This window comes from Camelus ferus, chromosome 20, assembly GCF_009834535.1.
Source record: "Camelus ferus isolate YT-003-E chromosome 20, BCGSAC_Cfer_1.0, whole genome shotgun sequence".
Lineage (NCBI taxonomy): Eukaryota > Metazoa > Chordata > Mammalia > Artiodactyla > Camelidae > Camelus > Camelus ferus.
Window position 1 is genome coordinate 10,402,799 of NC_045715.1, and position 23,726 is coordinate 10,426,524.

The 23,726-nt window shown below is 46.8% G+C and overlaps 1 protein-coding gene, 1 long non-coding RNA gene and 1 other non-coding gene across 3 annotated transcripts in view; 2 read left to right on the forward strand and 1 right to left on the reverse strand.

The window, feature by feature from the left end:
* The first annotated feature begins 596 nt into the window (after positions 1–596).
* The window catches only part of JARID2 (jumonji and AT-rich interaction domain containing 2), a 228,036-nt gene continuing 204,906 nt past the window's right edge, over positions 597–23,726 (forward strand). The window contains 2 exon segments of the mRNA XM_032462527.1: positions 597–750; positions 1,535–1,738. Of these exon segments, the coding sequence (XP_032318418.1) occupies positions 1,694–1,738 (45 nt within the window). The 5' untranslated portion in view covers positions 597–750; positions 1,535–1,693.
* On the forward strand, positions 3,913–5,024 carry LOC116658209. The gene is made up of 2 exons (XR_004313437.1): positions 3,913–4,047; positions 4,174–5,024. It is a non-coding gene; the product is annotated as an uncharacterized LOC116658209 (long non-coding RNA).
* On the reverse strand, positions 22,610–22,683 carry TRNAV-CAC. Its single transcript has one exon. It is a non-coding gene; the product is annotated as a tRNA-Val (tRNA).

Genomic DNA, 23,726 nt, shown 5'->3' on the forward strand with positions numbered 1-23,726 from the left:
TTTTCCGTGCGTTGGGGCGCGGGCAGAGGTGACCTCAGGCTCCCCCGAGCCCGACCGCGGCACGTTCCGTGCGAAGACGCGAAGCGGTGTCCTGAGGTGACACCGGCTGCGCCGCCGAGGCAGCAGGCGCCGCCGATCAACTAGTTCGCACAGAGGATTCCTCTTGGTGCGTGGCCCAGTTTTCCTTAGGACGGGCTCCAACCCCTCGCCGACACCGCCCCCCGCGCCGCCACGCTCCGAGGCCTTCCCCCGGGACGCCGCGCGTCCCTCCCCCGCCACTCGGCGGAGGCCGGCGCGCGCGCGATTCCTCGATTCCACAGGCGGTTCGCGCCGCGGGTGGGGGCGGGGCGCGAGGGGAGGGGGCCGGCCGCCGCGGGGGGAGGGGGACCGCGGCCGCGGGGCGGGGGCGGGCCGGCGTGGGGAGTTCCTCGCTCGCGGACCACACGCTCCGCGGGCCAATCCCGAGCCAGCCTCTCGCAGTGTCACACGCGGGACACGTCCAAGCGTTTGTTGGCAGGGCCGGCGAGGGGGAGGGGGAGGGGGCGGGGTGGAGGGAGGGGAGTTGAGTGACAGACTTGCGCGGCAGGCTGGGAATTGTAGTTCCCAGATCCCGTGGCCATAGCCATTTTGTAGTCGGGGGACTACAACTTCCAGAAGATCAAGGGGACCATTCTAAGGTGCCCCGGGAATAGGCGGCTCTCCCCGAGGCCGGGTGTCCTGGGGCACTGGCACCCAGCAGCCCGGCTGCAGGTAGACATGAGGGCAGTGGCGGGGGCTAGCGCGTGGCGGCTGTAGGGTGAGCGGCAAGCTGGGGAAAGGGGGTGAGGTGGAGCGACCGAGCGTGCCTTGCATTGAGCTAGGGAGCCTCTCTCAATTCCACTCCTAGGCTCGGCGTGGGAGCGATGCCTGGGGGGTAGCCCGGGAAGGGTGAGTCGAGGCCTCTTGGCGTGTCACGTCGGTGGGGCTGCTAGAGTCCTCTGGGCTGGGCCAGGGGTGGTCGGCGCCGGAGTAGGCAGGCGCCTGGTGGCTCAGCTGTGGGAGTTTTCGGCTAGCGTCCGGTGGGGAATTACCCGAGGAGCCCTAACTTATATAAAAGCAGAGTCCATTTAAAGTTGGGCTGGATAGCCTCTCTCTCATTGGTTAGGGGGCTTGGAAAAAAGAGACTCGGCGAGCCCTCGCTGTGGTGCTGCCGCCGCCGCCGCCGCCGCCGCCGCCGCCGCTGGAGTTGACTCTTCTGCTCGCACTGCTGCTGCAGCACAAACGTGACTTCCAACATTTTTTTATTTATCTTTCCCTTTTCTTTTCCAAGATGTAACTACAGATCAGACACTAAGGACCTTCACGTTTCGCGGATGTAGTTTTTGGAGGAAAAAGGGGGGGAGTGAAGGGCGTCGGTTTTTTTTTTGTGTGTGTGTGTGTGTTTCGGGGGAAATTTTCCATTATGAGTGTTTTACTAAAGTGAATTTTTTTTTGTTGTTTGCTTCGTTCGTCTTTGGCTTTTTTTTTTCTTTCCCAATTTCGGATTTATTTCAAGGCGAATCGGGCTTTGGGGGAAGAGGAAGAAAAGTCGGATTACAAGATCAACCACCACCAACAACAATAAAAACCACCGGGATATTTTTTTGCAAATTTCTGACGGCTTTAAATTCATGAAGCAATTGTCCCCTTTTGCAATCAGCATTTGGATCTCAGAATGAGCAAGGAAAGACCCAAGAGGAATATCATTCAGAAGAAATACGTAAGTGCTCCTAACAACACATCCTTTGACTTGTAGTTTTAAGCAATGGCTGTGAATGTCAAGTTTATAGATAATTCTGCAGCTGAAGGGTTTTAAACACAGCGTCCGATAAGGCTGTTTCTTTCTTTTCAGAAAGAAGGCTATTCAGGCAAAGTCGTGTCTGCCTAGTTGGGATGAAAAAACAGATTGGTGTAGCGATACCTCCAGTGAATAAATTGACCTCGAATGACACAACCATAATCTAGTTTCAGATGAAAGGCAAGGGATTTTGGTGGAGCACAGGAGGGTAGGGGCTGCGGTAATGTAACTAAACTGAATTCTCGGGCGGATTTGGCCTCATATTGCACTTTGCATGCAAATGAGCCTGTGTTATTATTATTATTAATGTTATTTGGGAAATCGTGTAACGCGTGTGTTTTGGAAGACCTTTAAGTTGCAATCGAGGGTCCGATTATAGCGATCTTGTTCCTTGCACTGGCACATCAAATTTAATGTATGTGGTCGTTTTGGCTTATTTGGTTCGCAACATAAACCAGTTGGGAATCGTGTTACAGCGAATGCATTTGTTGGGATTGACTTTAATAATGGGACCGGTTTTGTTTAAAAATCCATGGTTTCCAGTTTTAGGGAGAAAAAGACATACAATATAGCTAATGTTTTTAAGTAGGAATGTGAATGCATATGTAAGTGACTACAAATAATTTCTCCCAGTTAACTGGGCTTCTGAAATTGGGTGATTATTCAGAGATCTAAATGGTTTGGAATAGTTAAATTTTGTTTTGTGCATAGTACAGCTACGTTTTGATTGGCATGGGGAGTGTTTTTGTTTTGTGTGTGGTGGCTTTTTTTTTTTTTTTAAGTTTGGGGGGAGGGAGGGGAGTGGGGACCGAGGATTAACCAAATATGCACTCGAGTGATCGGTGATTAGCTGCATGCTTTAAATCAAAGAACTCATTTTAAAAAAGGCCAAATGAACATACATTAGGAATAATGCAACGTTATAAGAAAGTTTCATTTGACTCGAGACGACAAATTGGTGTTAATATTTTCCTTTTTGGAGCAATATGATGTATGTAATGGGAGATGACCTTCGGGGCACTGGTTTTATAAAAAATACATTTAATGGAAAAGCTGAATGCCTCTTTTAAAGGGCTGATTCTAATGTAGACACGTAAACTTCAACTATGAAAGAAATGCAAGGTTAAATAAGCAAGCTCAACTTAAAAAGCTGTTCCCTAAAGAATTTAAGAATTAAAATACATCCGCATTGCAGAGGGCTGGGGAGAATGCAAAGGACTACTTTAAACTCGGGCTGTGGAAACTGCTTGGAGACAACCTTGCTTGGGAGCGTGGACGCCTTCCCGGGGCACCTCCGATCCGGGTGCAGCCACAAAGCAAATGGGGTAGAACTTGGACCAGAGCCACCCCCGCCCCAGTCCCTGACCCCATCCCAGTCCTCGCTAAGTTGGAGAGCAGCATGGGGTGGGATTTTTTTGTTGCTGGTGGTCAGCGGATTGTGTCGAGTTGCTGGCGGCGGCCGCGGGAGGCAGAGCAGGAGTTAACGCTCGGGGAGCCGAGCCCGTGTTCCGGACGTGCTCGAACCGGCGGCAGAGGGGAGGGCGCGCGGGGGTCGTGCCGGCTAGGCCGGGCCGGGCGGCCGCGTGCGGCCTGTAGGGGGCGGGCTGTGGGCTCCGGGCTGCAGGCTCCGGGCCGGGCTCGGGGCCGGCAGCTAGGGCCCGCAGGCGGGTAGGTGGGTGGGGCGCGGGGGCGGTGCGGCCGGTCGGCCCGGGGAGGGGGCGGCGCGGCACGGCGCGCGGGCCGGGGGCGTGGCGGGGAGGGGGCGCGCAGCGCGCGACTGCGGCGGGCGCCCCCCAGCGCGCGCACGGCCGAGCATGGCGGCGGCGGCCTGGCCGGCTCCTCGCGGCCCTGCCCGCCGGCTCCAGTGCGGGCCCGAGAGCAACAGGTTAAGCCGGCGAGACGTCAGCGCGCCCCCTCCCCGCCCCTCGGTTCCTCCCCCGCCTCGCGCGGGCCTCCCCTCCCTCCCTCCGCCCCCCGCGGCTCCGGGTTCCCGGCCGCTCCGGCCGCGTTCTGTTGTCATTGTGACGTCACAAAGGGACGGGCCCGGGTGGAACCTTCTCCTCCTCCTCCGTGACGTCAAAAGTCGGGCGGGAGGTTCCAGCGCGGCGGGGCTGCGGGGGCGGAGGGAGCGGCGCGGAGGCGGGGGCTGCCGCGTGGGAGGAGGAGGAAAAGGAGGAGGAGGATGCGACCGGCGTCGGCCTTCCGCCTTGACACGCCGCGCTTCCCCTCAGGTGAGCGCTGGGAGCCTCTGGTACCCCAGGGAGTGGCCCCGACCCAGCTCCGATTCCATTTAGAGGGTGGGGAGCAGTGCGGAGACGCCTCCTGTCTGCGGCAACGTTTTCGCTTCCTGTTTCCAGGTCTGCTGATGGTGTGGCATTACTGCGGTGGTGGTCGTGTTCTCTCAACTAACGCTTTTGAAAAGCAAGGAAACTTCATTCAGGGAAGCTTGGCTTTGTAAGAGGACCATGTTGTGGATTTGGTTACCATGTCACTTTAAGTCGTGTGTAGGGTGTCTCCGCAGGATGTGGCGGGATGCCTTTCAAGGTGATGCTGCCCAGCGTCAACTGTTACTCTTTCTGGAAGCCTTGAAACAGCAGGGTGGCACTTCTTCGCTGTGCCAGCTCTAGGCTTATGGAATATTTTGAGGGGCCAGACGAAGGAAGACTTCTCACTGATACTTGTGCTTGGAAGAGCACTGGACTGTAAGTCTAAGGTGTTTTGGGCTTAGTTCTTCTGAACCGGAAAATAAAGAGACTCGAAATCTGAGTCTATTTACTCTTCTGTAAAATAGAAAAAGTAATACTTGCCTTTGCCACTTCAGTTTATCTGAGTTCACGTGCGTGAGATAATGTGCGTGAAAGATGTAAAACTGCCATCTACGTAAGGTGGAATTATTACTTGAGCTGGTGAAGGCAGCACATTTCCTACAGTTGGTCTCAAAAGCTTTTGATGCCTGCCGCGTTGCCGTTTAGTTTATTGCCTTAGCAAAGCAGAGTTTGGGGGTGGGATTGTAGATGGCAGGCTTTGGGAGAAATGATTGTTATATTTCATATTAAATGACGTCCTTGAGAAGCTCATAAATTGCGATGTAATCCTGTCTTAATTGCCGGGCACGACTCCCACTACAATACCTTAAATAACTGAAAACATTTGCCTTTCAAAACCCCAATCCACTTGGACAATAAAAACAGTTGCATGTTTTGCTCTATGGGTATTTTGTGCCATTTATGTCACTCCACTGGTTGATTATTCCTATGGAGAATAGCAGATATGATACCCAGGCTTCAAACCCATTTGATCTTTGATGCTTTATAGCACGTATGAGTTTGAAATAAAAAATCTCTGCCGTGTGAAGATAAGATTCATGCAGTTAGCACGCAAACAAATTACCAGTTTGATTTCTGGGACTGCTCAAGCAGAATTTGTACCAGCAGGCTGTAAGTTTTAAGTATCTAATTTTCTGATTTGAAAGTGCACTATGATTGGAAAAACTGAAAAGTTTGTTACAAGATTCAAAAACAGGATTTACTAGAATTACATAAAACTGTAAAGAAAAAAATAGAACCACCCCAAAATGTACTGATAGGATTTATGAGCACCAGCCCCCTCCCCATTTTACACCTAATTGGGTTATTTTACAGTTCTGGGGGAAAAGTACACCTTATTTAATGGCTACATTTTTCCTTTTCTGAGTTGTTCACGTGGCTTTCTTCCTGTCTCTAGTAGTGGAAGAAACTTTTTCTCTTTTGTCACGCAAGTCTAGAGTAGAGACAGTTTAGCAACTGTCACTGTCTGGAGAGATTATGGAAGGAATACTGTCAAGTCTGAGGTGCGTCACTGAAATTTAAAAGGAAAAAGATCATGCTTAAAAATTATCCAATTTGAGTTATTACTACCTGGGTTACTACTTCACCATATACAAGTATCTGATTTGTGTGTCCCCCGTTGCCTTTGGCCCAAATAGCCAGCTAGAATTATTTGGTACTTGGATGGTATAATGGCTGTTCCCTCTGTCTTAGTAGGTCAGACCAGTTCCTGTTGCTGGGCTGAGGGCTATTGACTCTGAAATAACTCCAGTGTTAATCTTAACATATATTTTGCTCCAAAGGTTATTTAAACTTTCAGAAAGAAGAACTCTTGGAGTATATCACTGATGTCTCTTAGATTCAAAATAGAATCATTTTCTGTCTTTTTTTCCTTTCAAAGACGACATGGGAAAGCCATATTAAGCCTGGTATATTAAAACACTTGGTAAAAGCTAACCTGGATTTTCAAAAATTTAGTCATACTTTTATTTAACCCAGTGTATTAAAAACATCATTTTACCATATAATCAATTCAAAAATTGTTAAGGTATTTTACATTTTTTTCATCTTAGGTCTTTGAAATCTGGTGTATTTTTTTTTTTTACCTTGCAGGGCAACTCATTTTGGACGAGTCATTTCAAAAGTGCAAGAGCTACGAAAGGCTGGTAGCTATCCTAGTGGACAGGGCCGACTGCAACTAGAGGTGTATCTAATGTAGCATGGTGTCTGCATTGGTGAAACACTTCAAGTTCTGCAAAATTGCACACCAAAAATAGCAGGGGTAATGGAAAAATAAGGATGGAGCAGGTCACTCAAAACCTGTGTGACTTGGGTAAAAGTGAGCCGCAATGAATTGATAATTTGGATCTGGAAAAATGACATGAAATGCTCAGGCAAGCGCTTAGATTCCAGAGTGAATTTTGAAAGTTGAGAGTGGTTATGCTGGCAGTGTTTTATATAGTATGGAGCTGATGTAGCCAGGACAGTATGGATCAAAGTTTGCTGTTAGCTGTAGGCATTGTTTTTTTTGTTTGTTTGTTTTATAGGGTTTTTTTTGGGTAGATGAATTTTGAGGTTTTTTTTGTTTGTTTTTTTGTAGATGCACACTTTTGTAGTTTGGGAATTTTTAACAAATCATGAGTGGATACTGAAAAGCTGGACTATTTTTAAGGTTTGCCCTTGATCATGACGGTCTGAGGACCTAGACTCCTGACATTTTTATCCGAATGGTTAGAAAGTTTTGCAGTCAAAGAAATTTGGTTTTTGGAATTCTCATTGCATTGTTCTAATCCTCCTAATGTTACTAGTCCACGTCTGAGTCTCCCCCAGGTTTACAGTAACAGCTCCTGGTCACCTTTCATCTACCCGGTTCTCCTGGCTGCAGAATGTCCTGGCTGTGATACCGACCCCAGCACGAAGCTCCTGGCCAGTGGGCAGGCCTGGGGAGTGTGTGCCTCTGCCCCCTTTGGCTCCTGCCCAGATAGAAGGCTTGCCAAGTGTCAGTTGTTTGTTCCCAAATCTGGTTATTCCAGTTAGACTTACTGCAATTTCAGTTAAATATTATGTAAACCTTTGAAAGAGTGTGAAAAGAGTTGGTTTCTCTGAAAACTTTAGGCTGAATGTTTGGGAACCCTTGGTAAAAGTGAAGTACTGAAAAAATGAGGCTGTTCAATTAGATGTGGGCTAGAATTTTAAAAGACTTGGGGAAAATCTGTAAGGATTCTGCTCACACATTGCTTTGCAAGTGTTAAGAACTGAGCTTTGTGGCCAAACTCCCTTCGCAGCAAACAAAACAGTAACGCAGCAAACAAAACGGTAACGTGGAACACCGGAATTCTCAGATCTATCTATCTGTAACTGAAAGTAAGTTCATGTGTTCATTGCATATGTATATAATCTACTTCTGTTTATCTATCTAGATAGTTTTCTTTTCTTTTTTTTTTTTTTAAGGTTTCCCACCTATAAAGTTTACATTAGCTAACCAGCTTTGGGTCCCTATCATCTCTGATAAGAGTACTTCCATTGTATTTAGCCTTAATCCCCAAATATGTGCTTCCTTATCTAGTTCATGGCAGGTAGCACAGATAAAATTCGGATCAGTTTAGAGTGGCCCTACCGAGGTAATTTGTATTACTTTTAGAGGTAAAAACAATTGAGTCATTCTCAGGATGGTGGGAGCAGAAAGATTAGTGATTTTACACATTTATGTGGAGTTCAGAGGCTCATTTCTTGTAATCCAGCAACTTTAATTATTTTATCTTATTTAGGAGATACTGCTGAAGGTCTGTTCTCATTTTAAATCCTTAAGCTTACCTGTTAATGGAAATGAGACATGTCGAATCTGTTTCGTCCTTGTGAATCAGTTACCTTTTGTTTCTTTCCATCTCCGAGGTAACTGTTCTTTCATTCCTCTGACTGGCCTCCCCTCCGCAAGCCTCCTCAATTCCTTTTCCAGGCCCCAGACTTCGTCCCCTTTGTCCGCAAAGCCTTTTCCACACTTGTCTCATCATCGCAGGCTCCTTTCCTTCCAGGCTGGTAGGAACTGTGATGACTGGTTTTCTCAAGCTGTGCTGTAGTATAGCTATTTGTATCCTTTTTGGTAGACAATGTGAGATTTTTCTTAGCCTTTTAGGGTTTAATCTTTTCTAGGAACTTCAGAAAACCCTATAGCCTTCTGGCAGCTTCACACTTTTAAGGGGTTTTCATTCATTTCTGATTCAGAATAAAATTAAAAGTGGAGCTGAACCTTGTGGGAAGTCGGAAGTGGCAGCTCTGGCCTGATACTCTTTTGCTCCTGGTCGAATGACCTGGCCTGCTTCCAAGACTAGTGCCCTGTCACCTCTTGCAGATGGCTTTTGTCTCTCTTGGTCTCTTAGTCAGGATGTGTGGGATGGGAAAGGGCCCATGTTTTACAGATATCGATCCTGTCCCAGAGGGCCACACCTGAGTGGGCGGCTGGACTACAGCCCTGGGTCTCTGGCTTTCTGTCTTCTTCCACCAGTCTGTCTTGTCACAGGTTTTACTGCTCTTGTGAGGAGGTGGCCCATGTCTCCTGGGTCCTCTTTGCCATTTGCAGAAATGTGCCAGAAGAGCTTGGATTGTGGGAAACACTCTTGGTGACCCTGCCTAGCACCCACCCATCCCTGCTGAAAGCATCTTCGGGGGAAGAAGACATGGTCGGTTCTGAACCGACCACTCAGTTACTGTTTCCTTAGTGAGTTCACACGAGAGAAAGAGGCTGTTGAGTCCATTTTACTGAAGGGAAAACTGAGGCAAGTTGAGTCTGGCCAGTGAGTTAAAGGCTGCGTCTCCTCTCCAGTTTTCAGTCCAGATGAACTAGAGGTAAAAGGAATGATGAGAGTATCCTTGAAAAGGGGAAAAAGGTTGTAACAAGGGCTCTTGGCAGCCTTTCGTTAGGATATTTTGCTTGAGAAAGTCGGGGGGGGGGATGTTAAGGCATTTTTGGTCTCAGATGCATGTTTGTTTTTTTAAACACCAGTTGGGGGAGCTACCCCCTTATCCCCAGCTGCCTGTCTCCTTGGGTCCTCATTGGAAAAAGCACTGAGGTCCCCGTTGCCTTTGAAACTGGCTGGTTTGTACTCTGTGTTTTGTAAGTGTCCCCACCCCACCCTCTCTGAGTGCCTGAGGGCTGGCCTGGGCCACGTTAGCACATTTGACTTTGCAGGGCTTCGAGGCTTTTTCTGGCACTTGTGTTGTTGCCCCTGACTTTTGCTGCATAGGGGGCCATGGGGCGCTGAGGGAAATAATCATTTGCCCTCAAATCTCACCAGGGTCCGGGCCAGGTGGTAAACAGAGGCTGCCCAGATATGTTAATGAGGCAGCATGAGTAACGGGAACATTATACATAATTACTCACATACTCAGGGGATGTCTGAGGGCCTTAGAAAGGGGAGCTCTACTGGCAGAAGTTCTTGAGCTGCTTTTGAGAACTGGTGCGGCCTCGAAGGCCTAAATTGGATTTTAAGTTCTAATTTTGTAAGGCTGTCAAGCTCCACCACCCATGAAGAGGAAGGCAGTGAGCACTGAAACACTAGCAGCGGTGTTCAGTTACCGTGAATCCTAGAAGGTTCACCAAATTCATAGCCACAGATTTGGCCCCTCGGTACTCCCAGTACAGCTCTTCTCTCACACGTTTCCTCCGGTACAATGAGGATTTCTTTTCCAACAACATTTTTTGGGTGGACGGGGTGGGGAGGGGTGAGAGGGGTGAGTTTTGTGCATCAGTTTTGCATCGGGAGACCCTCTGGTTTATGGTGACAGCAGCCCAGGATCTAGTGACTGGATCACACAAGGGAGTGTGGGAGACTTTCTGGCGCCCTGTTTTATTGCTGTCTTTTTGAATCTGGGTGGCTCTTTCTCTGTTATTTCCCAACCCTGATTTGGGTTAGGGCTTGGTCTGCAGTGATTGTGTGTGTTATCTCTTGGTTCTCATTTCTTTCAGCTGTTAAAAGTGTTTGGTGCCTGTGGGGGCAGAAACAGGTGCCAGGAGGAAATGAGAAGGGATTAGGGCTGAGCATGTGTTTCTTGCATTTATTCCTTCCCTAGGTTTGGGGAAAGGGAGCTGAATGAATGCTTATTCTGTTAAGCAGCAGTTGGATGTGGATCTTACTAAAATGTGGAGTGTTTTGTGCTTTGTGTATGTCTTACCGCTAGTATGTGGGCTTCAGGAATGAAATGCCTCAGATTGGGGCAGGCTTGATTTAAATAGGTAGGGCACTTCTGCGTTCACAATGGACAAGATTGGGAATACAAGCTGAGCTCGGAGTTGAGCCCTTCATGACACTGGCTGTGTGACCCTGGGCAAGCAACGTAACCTCGCTGAGCTGCTTCCTCACTTGGAAAACTTGTTCCGTGCACCTCACAGGCTTCTTGCTGGGAGGGTCTGAGGTTTTTGATGTGAAAGCACTTGGTAAACTGCATACTATGCACAGCTGCTCAAGAAGGTACTGTTACACAGTTGGAAATCACCAACCTGGAGACATCAGGTCTGTCCTTCCCACCTGACTTGGAAATAAATGAAATTTTTATATTAAAAATTTTTTTATTTTAGTAGGGGGAAGGTAATTAGGTTTATTTATTTTTAGAGAAGGTACTGGGGCTTGAACCCAGGAACTCATGCATGCTAAGCATGCTCTCTACCACTTGAGCTATACCCTCCCCACTAGTGACGGATCTTCTAAAGTCCATTTTGGAATATAGAACAAAGCTTTAAAGGTTAGAAAATGATATGATCTCTTCTCACCCCTACCCCCTGGTGGTGATTGAGTCTTTTCTATATTATCCAGAACATGTCTGGATTAGAAAGAGGGAGAGATTGAGAATTGAGATCAGAGTGGCACTGAATCTGTGCACAGAGATGGTTCCCCAGATTTTTAACCTGGATCTTAGAGCAGTGATCACCTTGAACTTGTAAATCCGATGATCATCATCCTGCAGTGCATCAAGTCTAAACTGTCTGTCCTCAGCACCACGTACAAAGGCTTTGCTCTGCCTTGAGCTTCTGGCCACCCTGTCTGCTTTAGCTGAGCCCAGTCTCCTGGCCTTTGCACATCCTGGTTCCTCACCTTGCTCAGGGGATTGCCTGCGGAGCACACCCGACCTCTCTGAGGCCTAGCTGGATGGCCTGTCACCCCCTTCCCCAGTCGGGCAGAGCCAGGCCCCTTCTCTCTGAGGGCTGGAGTCCTCACACCCACTTCTAGGTGCTGGAATTAGCATTTACGTGCCTCCCACCCTGTTAACCCCACAGAAGTAGAGGCTGAATTTTATGCTATCACATGGTTGAGTTGAAGCTTTTGGAGTATTTCAGATCCTACCCAGTAGTGGGAGGGAATTGGTAAAGACCTACTGGGAAAGGGTGAAACTTCACTGATCAGAGAATTTCATAGCTGAGGAAACCTGAGGCATCTAGTAACAGAGGTTGCACATTTTGTCAGTGACACATCCGGGGTGTGAAACCCAGCCCCTGATACAGTGGAGGGCCATCCGGGTACTGCCTTTGGAGCGGTCTTTCAGAGATGCTGCCTCTTGCCAGGTGAATCCTCAGTTATCCATGTTAACTGCAATAACTGATTCATTTTCACGGAAAAATAAAATCCATGTGTAATCCCCATACCTGATTAGGCCAGTAGTGTTTGTCCCCCTTTGAAAATGACTTTTTCGCTTTATGAACTACTGCAGTTACCTGCGGGGCACTCCCAGACTTATAGGAACGTCATTTTACGTGTGGGCTCACACTCACAAGTGATGTTCTGTTCCACGCTTTTTGTATTTATATCTCATCTCAGTGATCAAAATACATGATTCTGCATCATTATTTTTAATGGCTGCTGGGCACTCGGTCGATCTGTACCACAGTTTGCGTGTTCTTGATGGGTTTTTCACAGTTTGGGGGCTGTTGTCCAAAATGATGTGTGCAGTGAGCTTTTCCGGTATCCTATATCCTTTTGCCCTTAATTCCAAATTCCTCCAAGTGGAATTACTGACTCAGAAGTGCCCGTGTTTACGTTCAGATCCCTCTTACGTGGCTTTCTAGGAGAAAGGCTGTACTAATTTACGGTCCCCCAGGTAGTGCCAGCGGGTTTGTTTGTTTGCTGGCTTTTAAAAACCAATACAGGCACTTGTAACAAGTAATAAAGATGTCAGTTGGGTTTTATTTAAGTTTCTATTTCCTTTCCTTGTCCTCTCTCAGGGCATTAGAACTAAATGAGATAAGATATGGGAAAGCACTTTGTAAAACAAAATTGCTCTGAGAACACAATGTGTTATTAGGACGACTGTAGCAGTGAAGGAAGAAGAGAGTCTAGAATTGTACAACTGCATAGTTCATATTTATGAAATGCTTTTTTTGTGAGGACATGACGTAACTTTAAGGTGACGTAGAATTGCATTGTTTTCATAAGTGATTTCAGCCTTGTTTGTGAGGTGGGCTTTGTATGGTTACAAAGGTCCCATTGGGCTCTGGCTTGGGAGATGTTTCAGTTAAAGATAGCTGGTATATTCTGGTTGCTTACCATGCTCAGACTGTTAAGCATTAGAAAATATGACATTGTCCTTGTCCTCAGAATTTACAGTTGACACTGGGAAGAGGGGGGTGACCTTGGATAAATCTCCTACCTCCGTGAGTCTCGGTTTCTTCATCTGTAAAGTGGGGAGAATTATACCTTCATTTATTGGCCTCTCAAGGTCATTTTGGGGGAGGCAGAATCGGATGTTAACATGTGAAGTGCTTTATAAACTGTCGAGACCATGTTATTCTTAAGTCTGCAGGTCTTTGTGGCTTTAACTTTCCAGCCTCAGAGTTAAAGAGGGAACCCTGTTTCTGGGTCATCCTTGCTGATTGATTGCAGCCTCTCCGGGTGTCTGAGGAAGAGGATAGAGATGAAGCTAATATAGGTGCTTAGCACTCTTGTCACCGAGGCTTGCCTTCCTCCCTCCCCCAACTTTATGGGAAAACCGCAGTTCGATATTTACATCAGACACATCTTTTGATCATTCAGATGAATTTTTTGCCATCCTCCCTCCCCACCTGTGAGAATGAGGCGGTCTCACAGAGCTACTAGGAAGCAGCATTACTTTTTGGTATTTAAGAATACTTTTGCATAAACTTCCTCGACTTCCTTTTCATTCCCCAGACAAGATGTCCCTTTAGAGATGAGGTAGGACTAAAAGGTTTATTGTTTTTACTCATAAGTTGCCTCCCTTTCCATTCTTTCACATGAAAGCTTCGTGTGTTCTATTTTCAGCTTGTAATAATGTCTTGATGTTGGAGGAGGAAAGAGGCAACGGGATCTCGAGGAGCCGTGGTCTGGAGTCCTGGTTACATTGGTAGCACATGGCTTCCACCTGCCTTGAAAGGCTGGGGCTATCTGCCGCTGGGCCACAGGACTGGGTCCTCTGTCTGCACTTGCCACGTGACTCCTTTCCAAACTGATGATCCTTTGATAGATGCCAGACAGTCAGCCTTGTTTCTTAATCATTTGAAAATGATGAAACATTTGGTGGGGCTCTGTAAAGAGCTCACTCCTGTGCATTTGAGAGGGTTTGATGGGGACCAAGGAAACAGTCTCACTAAGGAGCCTCGTTACTGTAGTAGTTCTGTGTGACATTCCATTCACTCCGCAGCTTTTTATACTGGGACTTGGACTTAGTTACAATTTTTTGAGAGGGGGTTTATTTGATATGTTTACGTGTATATACCACACCTCATTCCGAAAAGGATTGAAAGCCATAATGAGCAGTCATCCCGGGAGCAAACAATTTTTGCTTTGATCTGACTGAAGTTCACTTTCTAAATCCCCAGAGTGACAACTAGATTAAAATATGGGCAGCAAGGGGGGAGAGTACAGCTCAAAGTGGTAGAGTGCATGCTTAGCAGGCACGAGGTCCTAGGTTCAATCCCCAGTACCTCCTCTAAAAAAAAAAAAAATCTAATTACTTCCCTCCCCTACACACAAAAAAGTAAAATAAAATAAATTAAAATATGGGCTGCGAGCATTTGTCCTTCTCAACCCAGCAGTGTTTGGGCTGAGTAGCTTTTTGTTTTAGCTCTGAAAACTTGACCTAAAACTTTAATTAAAGGCAAGGTTTTTTAAAGTGATAATGGTATCGACACCCTGACAGAACTTTTAATTTGGAAGAATTTCAGAGATACATCAAAGTAATCCCCAGTGGTGATCACATCCTTGAATGGCAGAGATCGGATTTGTATTTAAATGCCAGTGCAGTCTCTCTCACCTTTTTCTGCTGTGCAGGGGGCCAGGGAGGGTCTGGATTTCATAAATGAACTTCTTTGGGGTAGCGGCTGGTAGGTGTTGTTGCATGATCCTGCATTCTGTGTCTTTAAAAATGTTTTGAAATTCTCATTTTGTATCGTAATCCTTACAACTACTGTTAGGATTCCAAACCATTGTGGTTTAAACTTCGCTGAAATCTGAAAGGTGGCTGACAGAGTGAAAGGAAACCTCCTTTAAGTGAAGAACACACTTGGCCTGCCTGATTGTTCCAGACTCTGGGCTCTGGGCATAATCTGAGCCACAGGCCACGTCTCCTGGTTGAAGAGGGAATACTTGTTCCTTTCTCCTGGACTGTTTTCCCCCCAGCTCAGTATAAATACCATCATTTAGTCCCACGGAAACCCCTGATAACAAATAGGGACTGCAAGAAGCCTGCTCTCTTGTGCTTGTGATAAATCAAAACTCTAAAGATGCTATTAAAATGGGTTTTCTTTTGGCTCTGGTAAGCTAAAACATGAGGGGAGAGGGGGTGGGTCTGACTTGGTAGTATCTGAAGCTGAAAAGTGGTTTTTCCCTCTTCTAATTCTGCTCCCTGCTCCAGGTAACCACTGGAAGAATGGAAAGGTCCATTTTCTACCTTTTTTCCTTTCTTTCTAACATGAGACTAGCTGAATTTGTCATGTTATTTCCTTCCAGAATTTATTGGAGCAGTAGGCAAAGCCTCTTGGGAGTATAAATAATGATGATTATAAAGAACAGTCAGTTTACCAAGGAAGGCCATTATCTTTGACTTGCAAAAGCTTTTACAGCTGAACATTGTTTGCTTACAGTTGTTTAATACAAATGAAGACCTTCATGGTACCTATTGTAATAGGAGTCCTTTTACTCTGTACACGAAGGTCATCTCAGTAAAGGACGGAACACCTTGCCCAGTCCTAACTGCTTGTTTCTCTGGACAGGCTTTATAAACAGTCCAGGGGAGGCCTGGGATCCTTTTGTTCCTATGGACAACGGCACAGGATCCTCCTTGCTGAGTGCTGAAAGATTTCTAAGGCTGATAGGTGATACCAAATGTACTTTTGGAGTTTCTCCTCTGTAACTGCTTCGTACCCAGTTTACGAATCCAAAGATGGTTTTAAAACTAATTTAAGGGACTTGCCTGAGTAGGCACTGACTTTGGATAAATATATTTAAATAGTAGGCTGTCATGCTCTTAATTAAGGCCCACAACATAGTGACAGGGGAATAGGAAGCCTCCAGTTGCAGTTTTTACTTTTTGGGAGATGAAAGTTGTCCCTCGTCACACTTAGCAGTCTAACTCCAGTGTGCAGATATATATGTATGTATATATTCTTGGCATACGTAGCTGCCTTGGCTGCTGCATCTTTAGCAAAGTGTCAGCCCCTTTTAGCCTTTCTTTTTTTAAAACTCTTATATCCCCAACTTATTCCAATTCTTTTGGCAGTTCTTCAACTATGTTTCTTCTGGCGTTCCACTGGAGGTTCAAGACAAAAGGCATCCTCGGCATCTCAGTCTTCCCTGAGTGGTTTTTGGAAGCGAATGCGATTTTTTTTTTCCCTTTCCTTAACAGTTCAGTGGTTTTTAGTATATTTGGAGTTATGCAACCATCACCACAATCAATTTTAGAACCTTTTCAGCACCCCCGAAAGGAACTCTATACCTCTTGGCAGTCACTCCACATCTCATCCCAGTTTTTCCAATCTCTGGCAAACCACTCATCTACTTTCTGTCTCTCTGGATTTGCCTTTCTGGACATTTTATGTAAACCGAATCATACGATACAGGGCATTTTGTGACTGGCTTCTTTCACTCAGCGTAGTGTTTTCAAGGTTCCTTTATGCTGTAGCTTGAATCAGGACTCAGTTCCTTTTTATGGCGGAATAATACTTCATTGGATGGAGGCACCATACTTGGCTCACGTGTCCATCAGCTGATGGACATTTGGGTTGTTCCTGCTTCTCGGCACTTGTGAATAATGCTGCTGTGAACATTTGTGTCCAAGTCTTTGTGTGGATGCTGCTTGCGTTTCTCTGGGAGTATCATATTAGACAGGCGTGCACATCTCGATTATGACTACGTTTATTTACTGCTCTTTGACTAACCTGCTAAGCTGTTCTCCAAGCCTGGTCCCTGAGCATCCTGTGTTCTGTTCAGCAGGGTGCTGCATTGGGGACCCTCTCCTTCTAGGCAGCTGCTTTGCCCTTGGGGCCTGGGCTTCTTGTTTCCCTCACTGCCTGACTGCCACTTCTCCCCGTGTGTGGGTGGCCAGCAGTGGTCTCATTTCCTCTCCCCCTCTGCAAGCTCTGAACGTGTGCTTAGTTAGGTGTGAGAAGATGGTGGAGCTTGGAATTTCATCATAGCTGATGGGCTTTTTGAGGGGGCCCAGGTGTTCTGGGTTGTCATTCCGGGCCTTCAGGTGTGTCTTTTCATAGCACTTACCAGATAGAGGTTTGGGAGGATGGGGTAGGTTAAAAACCCTGGCCACTCTCTGGGAGCAGAGCAGCACCGAGGAGCAGTTTTCCTGCCTTCCCTTTGGTTTTGTCCTCGTTACCAGTGTTGACAAGGAGTAGAACCGCTGTTGACCTACAGATTCTGCTGGATTTTCTTACTCCTTCCAGGTCTGCTTTTTACCCAAGTGAAAAATGCTTAAAAATTTTTTCTAAAAAAGGCCCTCCTAATGGAGTCCTTTGAGAAACGGGGGTTCTTTTAAGGGAGAGGGATGGGGCATGTTTTCTATTGGTATTTCTGATTTTTGCCAGATTTATTTTTCCCAAATCGGTGTGGAATTGTTGGTGAGATGGATTCCCTATTTGAATCAGGCACTTTTTGCTCCTTTGCAAGTATGATGCAACAGAAGAGAGGTGGGATGGTGGGGGCTTGAGGAAGTCCTGTTACCCAGGGGTGCTGGGAGCATTTGGAGATGTGGACTGGGCAGGTCCTGATTCTCTAGGGGTGATGACTTGGTGTGGGTGTCCGGGCTTTTCCTCAAGGTTCCTGGTGATGGGAAGCCAAAGAACAGCGTGTTAATGTTTAGGGATTTTATTTATTATGTAGTGCTCAAGTTCAGTGTCAAGAAATTTCCTGGTAATGGATTTAATCCTGCTTTTTCATACTCCGTGGTTTTTCTGGTACAACACTCGGTTCCGGATTGACTCTTGTGCTCTGGTCACTGATTTGCCTTTCGTTAAGGGGACCCCTGGCAGACGGCTGTATTCACTCTTTTCTCAGTATGTGGTTGAATACCCAAGAATTTTCAAGATGAGATACCCACTTAAATTTAGAACGTAGGTGTGAGTGTGTGTGAGTGTGTGTGTGTGTGTGTTTGTGTGTGTGTGTGCATGCATGAATATCTAAGAAGGAGTTACTATTTTAAACTTTGCATTGTTTAACTGGAAATCTGTGTTCTGTTCTGCCAGGCCGCCTTTGTGTGGTGTACCTATAACCTCTGCACATACTTGTGCCATTTCAAAAGCAAATGCCACATCCCGCCTACTAAAATTGCTTATTAGAGCTAATTTTAAGAATTGAGTTAGAACTGCCCTATAATGTAATGCAGAATATTTCCCAATAATGCCTAGGTTAACAATGATAGTCTTGCTGTATTGTGCAAAAAAGGCTTCTGTTCAGACCCAGCTGGGTTTCAGGCTTAATTCATTGCTCTATGGTGGGATCACCACAGCTGCTGTGGGGCCTTTACAAATGCAAAAAAGCTGTCAGTGTTTGTTTCATCAGCTGCATAAGTGATGAGGCCAAGTTGAGGAATCCATTCCAGTGCGCAGTGTGCAGGCTGTAGCCATTATTGTTTACAGAATTAGTGTGTTGGAGCTTTAAAATAGTTGGCACATCGATGGCCCTTTAAAAGCACAAGACTAAGGGACAGGACCAGTTGGTTGTCCTTGTAATGTTGGCCGGATCTAGCCCAGCTCTTGTCTTTGACAGTCACTTGCTCCAGTCTGTGCTGTGGGACTGACCCTCTTTTGGGCAAGGTGGGGGTGCTGAATTCATGTCCCTTTAGTTCTACATCTCAAACTTAGGTTTACAGTCTTTTTTTTCCCCCACTGTTATTTTAGAGTCCCTTAATTGTAATTGAATTTTAAAGCCTTAATAATCCTCCTCCCTGCAAATAGGTATAGGACTGTCAGCAGGTCCAGCTCTGTGGGATTTATTTTGCGAAATGATACTGCTTTGGGAATTGCCCTTATTTCTCCCTCTGGGTGCAGAAGTTCTTGGCTACAGAAAGACTCACTGTACAGGTCACTCTTCAGCCAGTTAGGGGTGTTGCTGCAGGGTTCCTCAGTGGATGCTGACCCCCTTCCCCAGGGACCTGGTGTAGCCATGGTACCATGTCCAGTCCCTTTTGGGACCTGCGTCCATGGTGTTTCACAGGGTAGTGTATAATAATTGCCCCTTTCATTTTAACATGATAGATTTTTACCCCCCTTCTCAGCTCAGGGATCTCTCTGAAATTCGTCATGCCTCGTGGAGTTGGAGGGCACTGGTGGTGGCCAGTCTGTACAGGTTTTAGAAGCAGAGCTTGTCAGGTCTCTGAGCCAACGGGAATGAATAATGGTACTTCTTTCCTCCCAGCTGGAAAGGTCCCACAGTGCTCTCCCATATTATAAAAAAGATGGCACGAGGCTCAGGTCTCCAAATTAAAGGTCAATACTGATCAGCTCTATCTCAAATAACTGTCACATACGCTCTCCTTCATTCCTTTATGTCTCTACGTTTTACCCCATGAAGTGTCTGGAGCCCAAGGGGACAAGTGGGGTTCGATGAGTCCCATGTGGTATTTGTGCTGATTAAGCAGAGTTTTGGGATCCTGGTGTGTCCTCCCTTTAAAAGAGCTCTTCTGAGGGGAGAGGGGGGGTCGCCGACAAGCATATTTTAACTTTCACACTGAACTTCCATCAGAGAGCAAATTCGGGTACCAGTCTAGGTTTTTTTTACCACAGCCCCTCCCACCGACCATCGCTCTCACCCTGGAACGGCAGCAGTGAAAAAGAAAATGGAAAACAGTGAGGTCCACATCCTCTGCCCCTGGGGGGAAGGACTTGGCGGGGCCTCAGAAGGAAATGGCAGTTTCCTGGGCCAGAGTGCTTGGTTGCCTTCAGGAACCGCGTTGCCCCCACCTGTTTCTCCTGGCTGGGGTGTGTGCTATGTATTTTGGCTTTAGGAATCTTTTATCAAAGCCCCTTATGCTTTTATTGAGTCTTTTGAGGCAAAAACGTGTTCTTGTGTTGGTTTGTTTTAAAACAGTTTCCTGAATCTGTATCTGAGCCTGTGTGTGTGTGTGTGTACACGTACGTACGTACATACGTCATCACACGTTCCCCGGCGACCCTCGGTTGTTGCCTGCCTCCTAGGACACTGCTCTAGATGCCCCTGGCTCACTGAGTGCCCTGGCAGATCCCTGGGCCGCAGTGTTCTGCACTGTACGGTGGGATGGGATGGCCTCCCAGAGCAAAGCTAGGTGCTGATGGGTGTAACCGTGTTCCCTTCTGCCTACACCGCAGTGTGGCTTTCTACGCCTGCTGTGATGCAGGGTTTGGACTAATGCTGACACATCACAACGTGCTGGATGGCAAACAGTTAAATTGTTCTCCTTCGGCTGTGGGGAGAGATGGTGAGCTCAACCCTGAACATTAACAGTGTGTGGAGAGCCTGGGCTTCCCGGAGTGTCGTTCTCCTGACCTCAGCGATCTCCACCCACCCAGCAAAGAGTCTTAGGTGAACAGCTCACTAGCATCAGATACAGAACCCTGAGTGCCTTTCCTTTTCCCACGCGGAGGTTCAGAAATTGAGATCTGCTTCAGGGGAAGCAAAAGGCCCGGGGATGCCAGCAACTAGAAGGGGAGTGCCCGAATCCTAGGCAGCTGGCTGTAAACGGAGGAGGGAACTGCCCCCTGGAAGGGCACCAGTTGTGAAATAGTCCAGGTAGAACTTTGTTCTTAGAGTTGGGTTTCAAATGGCAGTAAGATGTGGACACAGTTGGAATACTAAGAATGAATGTGCTGTTTCTGGTGAGTTTTCTGGTTGGTTGTTTCAGCCCCTGCTGTTAGTCTTTATGAGAGAGCATTTCATTGGCTCTCCTGCCTTCAAAATCTGCTGTGATGTAGGAAGGAGATTTCACCTGGATTTCATTATTGAGGACCTTACTAGGCCCTCCTGGCTGTCAGTCTGACAGTTCTTTGTTACTGTACGTCCATCTGGATGGGACAGAAGGATGCCAGGCTATATGCCTGCTGATCTGCAGAGGGCTGTGTGTTTTCCCTACATTCCGAGGATGTGGCGGGGCCATGTGGAGCCCTGGAAGTAAGCACCATTCATCCGAGGGTTCACATGAGGAAAGTGGTTCCGCAGATTGCAGATTCACACAGCCTCCCAGCATGTTACGGGGGCAGAACTTCTAGTCTTAACCCCAGAGTGGCAGAGGGGGAATCAGTCGTTTTTACTCTGGCCACAGTGTCAATGTGGACTCCTCCCCACCTTGGAGAGTGGAGGATGGAGGGTGAAAATGAATGCCCTGCTTATGAAACTGCTTCTCTGCTCACTGGACATTGTGCAAAGGGGTGGTGCCCTCCCTGCTCTTGAAAGCCCGTCTCCATCACTGGATGCAGAAATTTAAACCAAAACCTCCAAACCCTCTCAGGTGGCCTTTTTGACCCGAATTAGCTTTTCATAAGGGCGTAGCTGGATTTTTCCTGCATGAAAGCTTTAACAGCACAACAGAAAAGCTCATCTGCTTTCAGCTCTAACTCCTGTTGACTTGTTGGTTATCTTGCTGTCGCTAATAGAAACTAAAAAGGTCATTTGCCAAAGTGACTTCCTAGGAGCTCAGCTTAATGCCAGGCTTCCTCTGGTCGGAGGGAAATGGTTGCTCCCTCCCTGTTCCGCTTCTTTCCCTTATTCAGTTGTGGCAGGATGAGTGCTGGGGGAGGCCAGGGAGATGGGGTGAGAAAAAGGACCAGTAAGGAGTGGCTGTGCAGAATGTGGACTCCTCTCCGAAAGCCTGTGTGCAGAGGCTGGTGGCTTTAGAAAGGGGGTAAAATGGGAGGGGGTGACGGTTGCTGAAGCATGACAAGTCTCCAGAGGCCCCGGGACTTAAAAACAAAAAAGGGAGCTTTCTGCACATCTTTTGCATTCACACGGCTTCCTCTCCTCCGTCCTTTCCCCCCTGGTGTTCTGTAAATCTCCCAGTTGGAAAGTTTGAACACAGGAGCGCTTCTTCCTGGGCTTCCCTTGGCAGAATGCTCACATGCAGCTGCAGAGAATTTGCTTCCCTCTTCACAGCATCTCCCCTCTAGAAGCGTTAGTGGGACGACGAAACAATGACAACTTGAGCATTTTTCAGAAGTGGAAGCCAAGTTTAATTAAAGTCAAGGAAGTTGGAGGCTGTAACTCTTTTGTTCAACCTCTTCAGGTCAGGCGTGTGCCAGTGACAGGCAGGGTGGAAAATGCCGGGTGGCTGCTCCCAGTTGGGAAGTTGAACGCCTCCGTGTCTGGTCTGGGGAGCACTCCAGAGTGTATCACATGTGCTGGGCCATCACCTCTTGGTGGGCTCAAGATGGTTGCCCCTTTATAAGGCGCCTCTTTCCTGTCAAGGGAGGAAAACTCTTAAGTGGCTTTGTCTCCCCTACCGTCTGAACGCCCCCCACCTCTGCCCACCCTCCTCCCCCTGGACCAAGCCTAGGCTGTAAAACGTCTTAAAAAGTGAAATTTCTAACTTGATAACTTCCTTCTCACATTGGCTTTTTAATCTTTTAGTGTACTTTGGAGGTACCCCTGAGCATTTCCTTGGCCTTGCAGGTTTTACACATTTCAATTTGCCCGAGAGGAAACCCTGTGTGTTATTCAGGCAGTATTTAGGTGTGTCTGAAGTGCTTTCTCTCTAACTGTAGACCAGGGTCCAGAAGTGAGCTGTGGTCTAGTCCGACCTGGATTGTCAACTGGAAGGACACTGAGAATTCACCTCACAGACTGAAGAGTTGTACATTCCATATTTGGTGACATGGCCTGAAGTTGAATTTTGCCAGGAGATTATCTAGCTTTATTCCTCAGTAGTTATATAGAAATTGTTTAATTGTGTGTGTGGTTTTGGGTTTTTATTTTTAAAAAATATTTTTGTTTTATACTTTTATTTTTTATTTTTTAAAAGCTTATTTATTTTTTTGCAGGGGGAGGTAATTAGGTTTATTTACTTAGTTTTTTAATGGAGATACTGGGGATTGAACCCAGGACCTCATGTATGTGAGGCATGCACTCTACCACTGAGCTATAACTTTCCTCACTAAAAAAAATTATTTTTAAAGGCACAGGGAAGTTATAGACAGTTCTATAGAAGAGGAACGTAGTCATTGTTTGGTACTTTGTATATTCCAGCAGTTGTCTTCAGACTGAGGAAATGAGTGACCCAGGACCTTTCTTGGGTATTTTCGTGTATTTGATCCTCCCCATTTATTAGGAAGTCTGACAATCTTCTTTCATTTCACTGCTATGGAATTGGAGCTTTAATAAGCTTAATGGTTTCAAATCCTGTCAGGCTAATGTGTAGTCAAGTCTGGAACTTGCAACTGTACTTTCGGACTTTACAGGGACTGTGTTGTAGAGGTGTTGAGCTCTGGTTTGGGTTTTTGCTCTGCCTTGAAAAAGCCATGGGACATTGTCCAGTTTAAGTTTTCCTCAGCTGAGAAGTCCTAATGTATGATTGGAATATTCTGATTTTTGTCTTCCTAGATATTTTTAGCCCACCCTCCCTTCTACTTTATTCAATTTTAATTCTACAAATACTTGTTGTCTACTTTGTGCTATTTGTCCAGCTACATATTTTATACTCTCGTGGTGGGGAAGGATGTGGGAGGGAGTTCAGGATTGAGACCAAATAAGGTACCAAGAGGGTTTCAGGCCGCTGTGCGCTGACCACACTGGGATCTGGTTACAGGGAGCATCTGCGGTGGGGCCTGAGCATCTCCCAGGCACTCAGCACGTGGCCCTGCATCCTTATCCTCGGGGGGTGTAGGACTGACTTGGCTCTTGTGGGTGGCTTGCGCCGTGATTCTCTTCACGTCTGTGTCCCAACCAGGGAGGCTCTTTATTCACTGGGGAGTTCTCATAAGATCTCCTTTGCCAAAAAAGGTTTGTAAACACATTTTAGGGGATCCAGCTTGGCTGAATCAACAGGGGCTGAAGACCATGTTAGTCATTCTCTTCCAACTGAGAGGTGTTTAAAAACGGTGATGGGACTGTGAAGCCTACCCACTGCTTCACACAGCCTCTTTTGGCCCAGAGTCCTGTACATGCTCCTTCCTGAGGACTGTTCTTTAGTTTCTA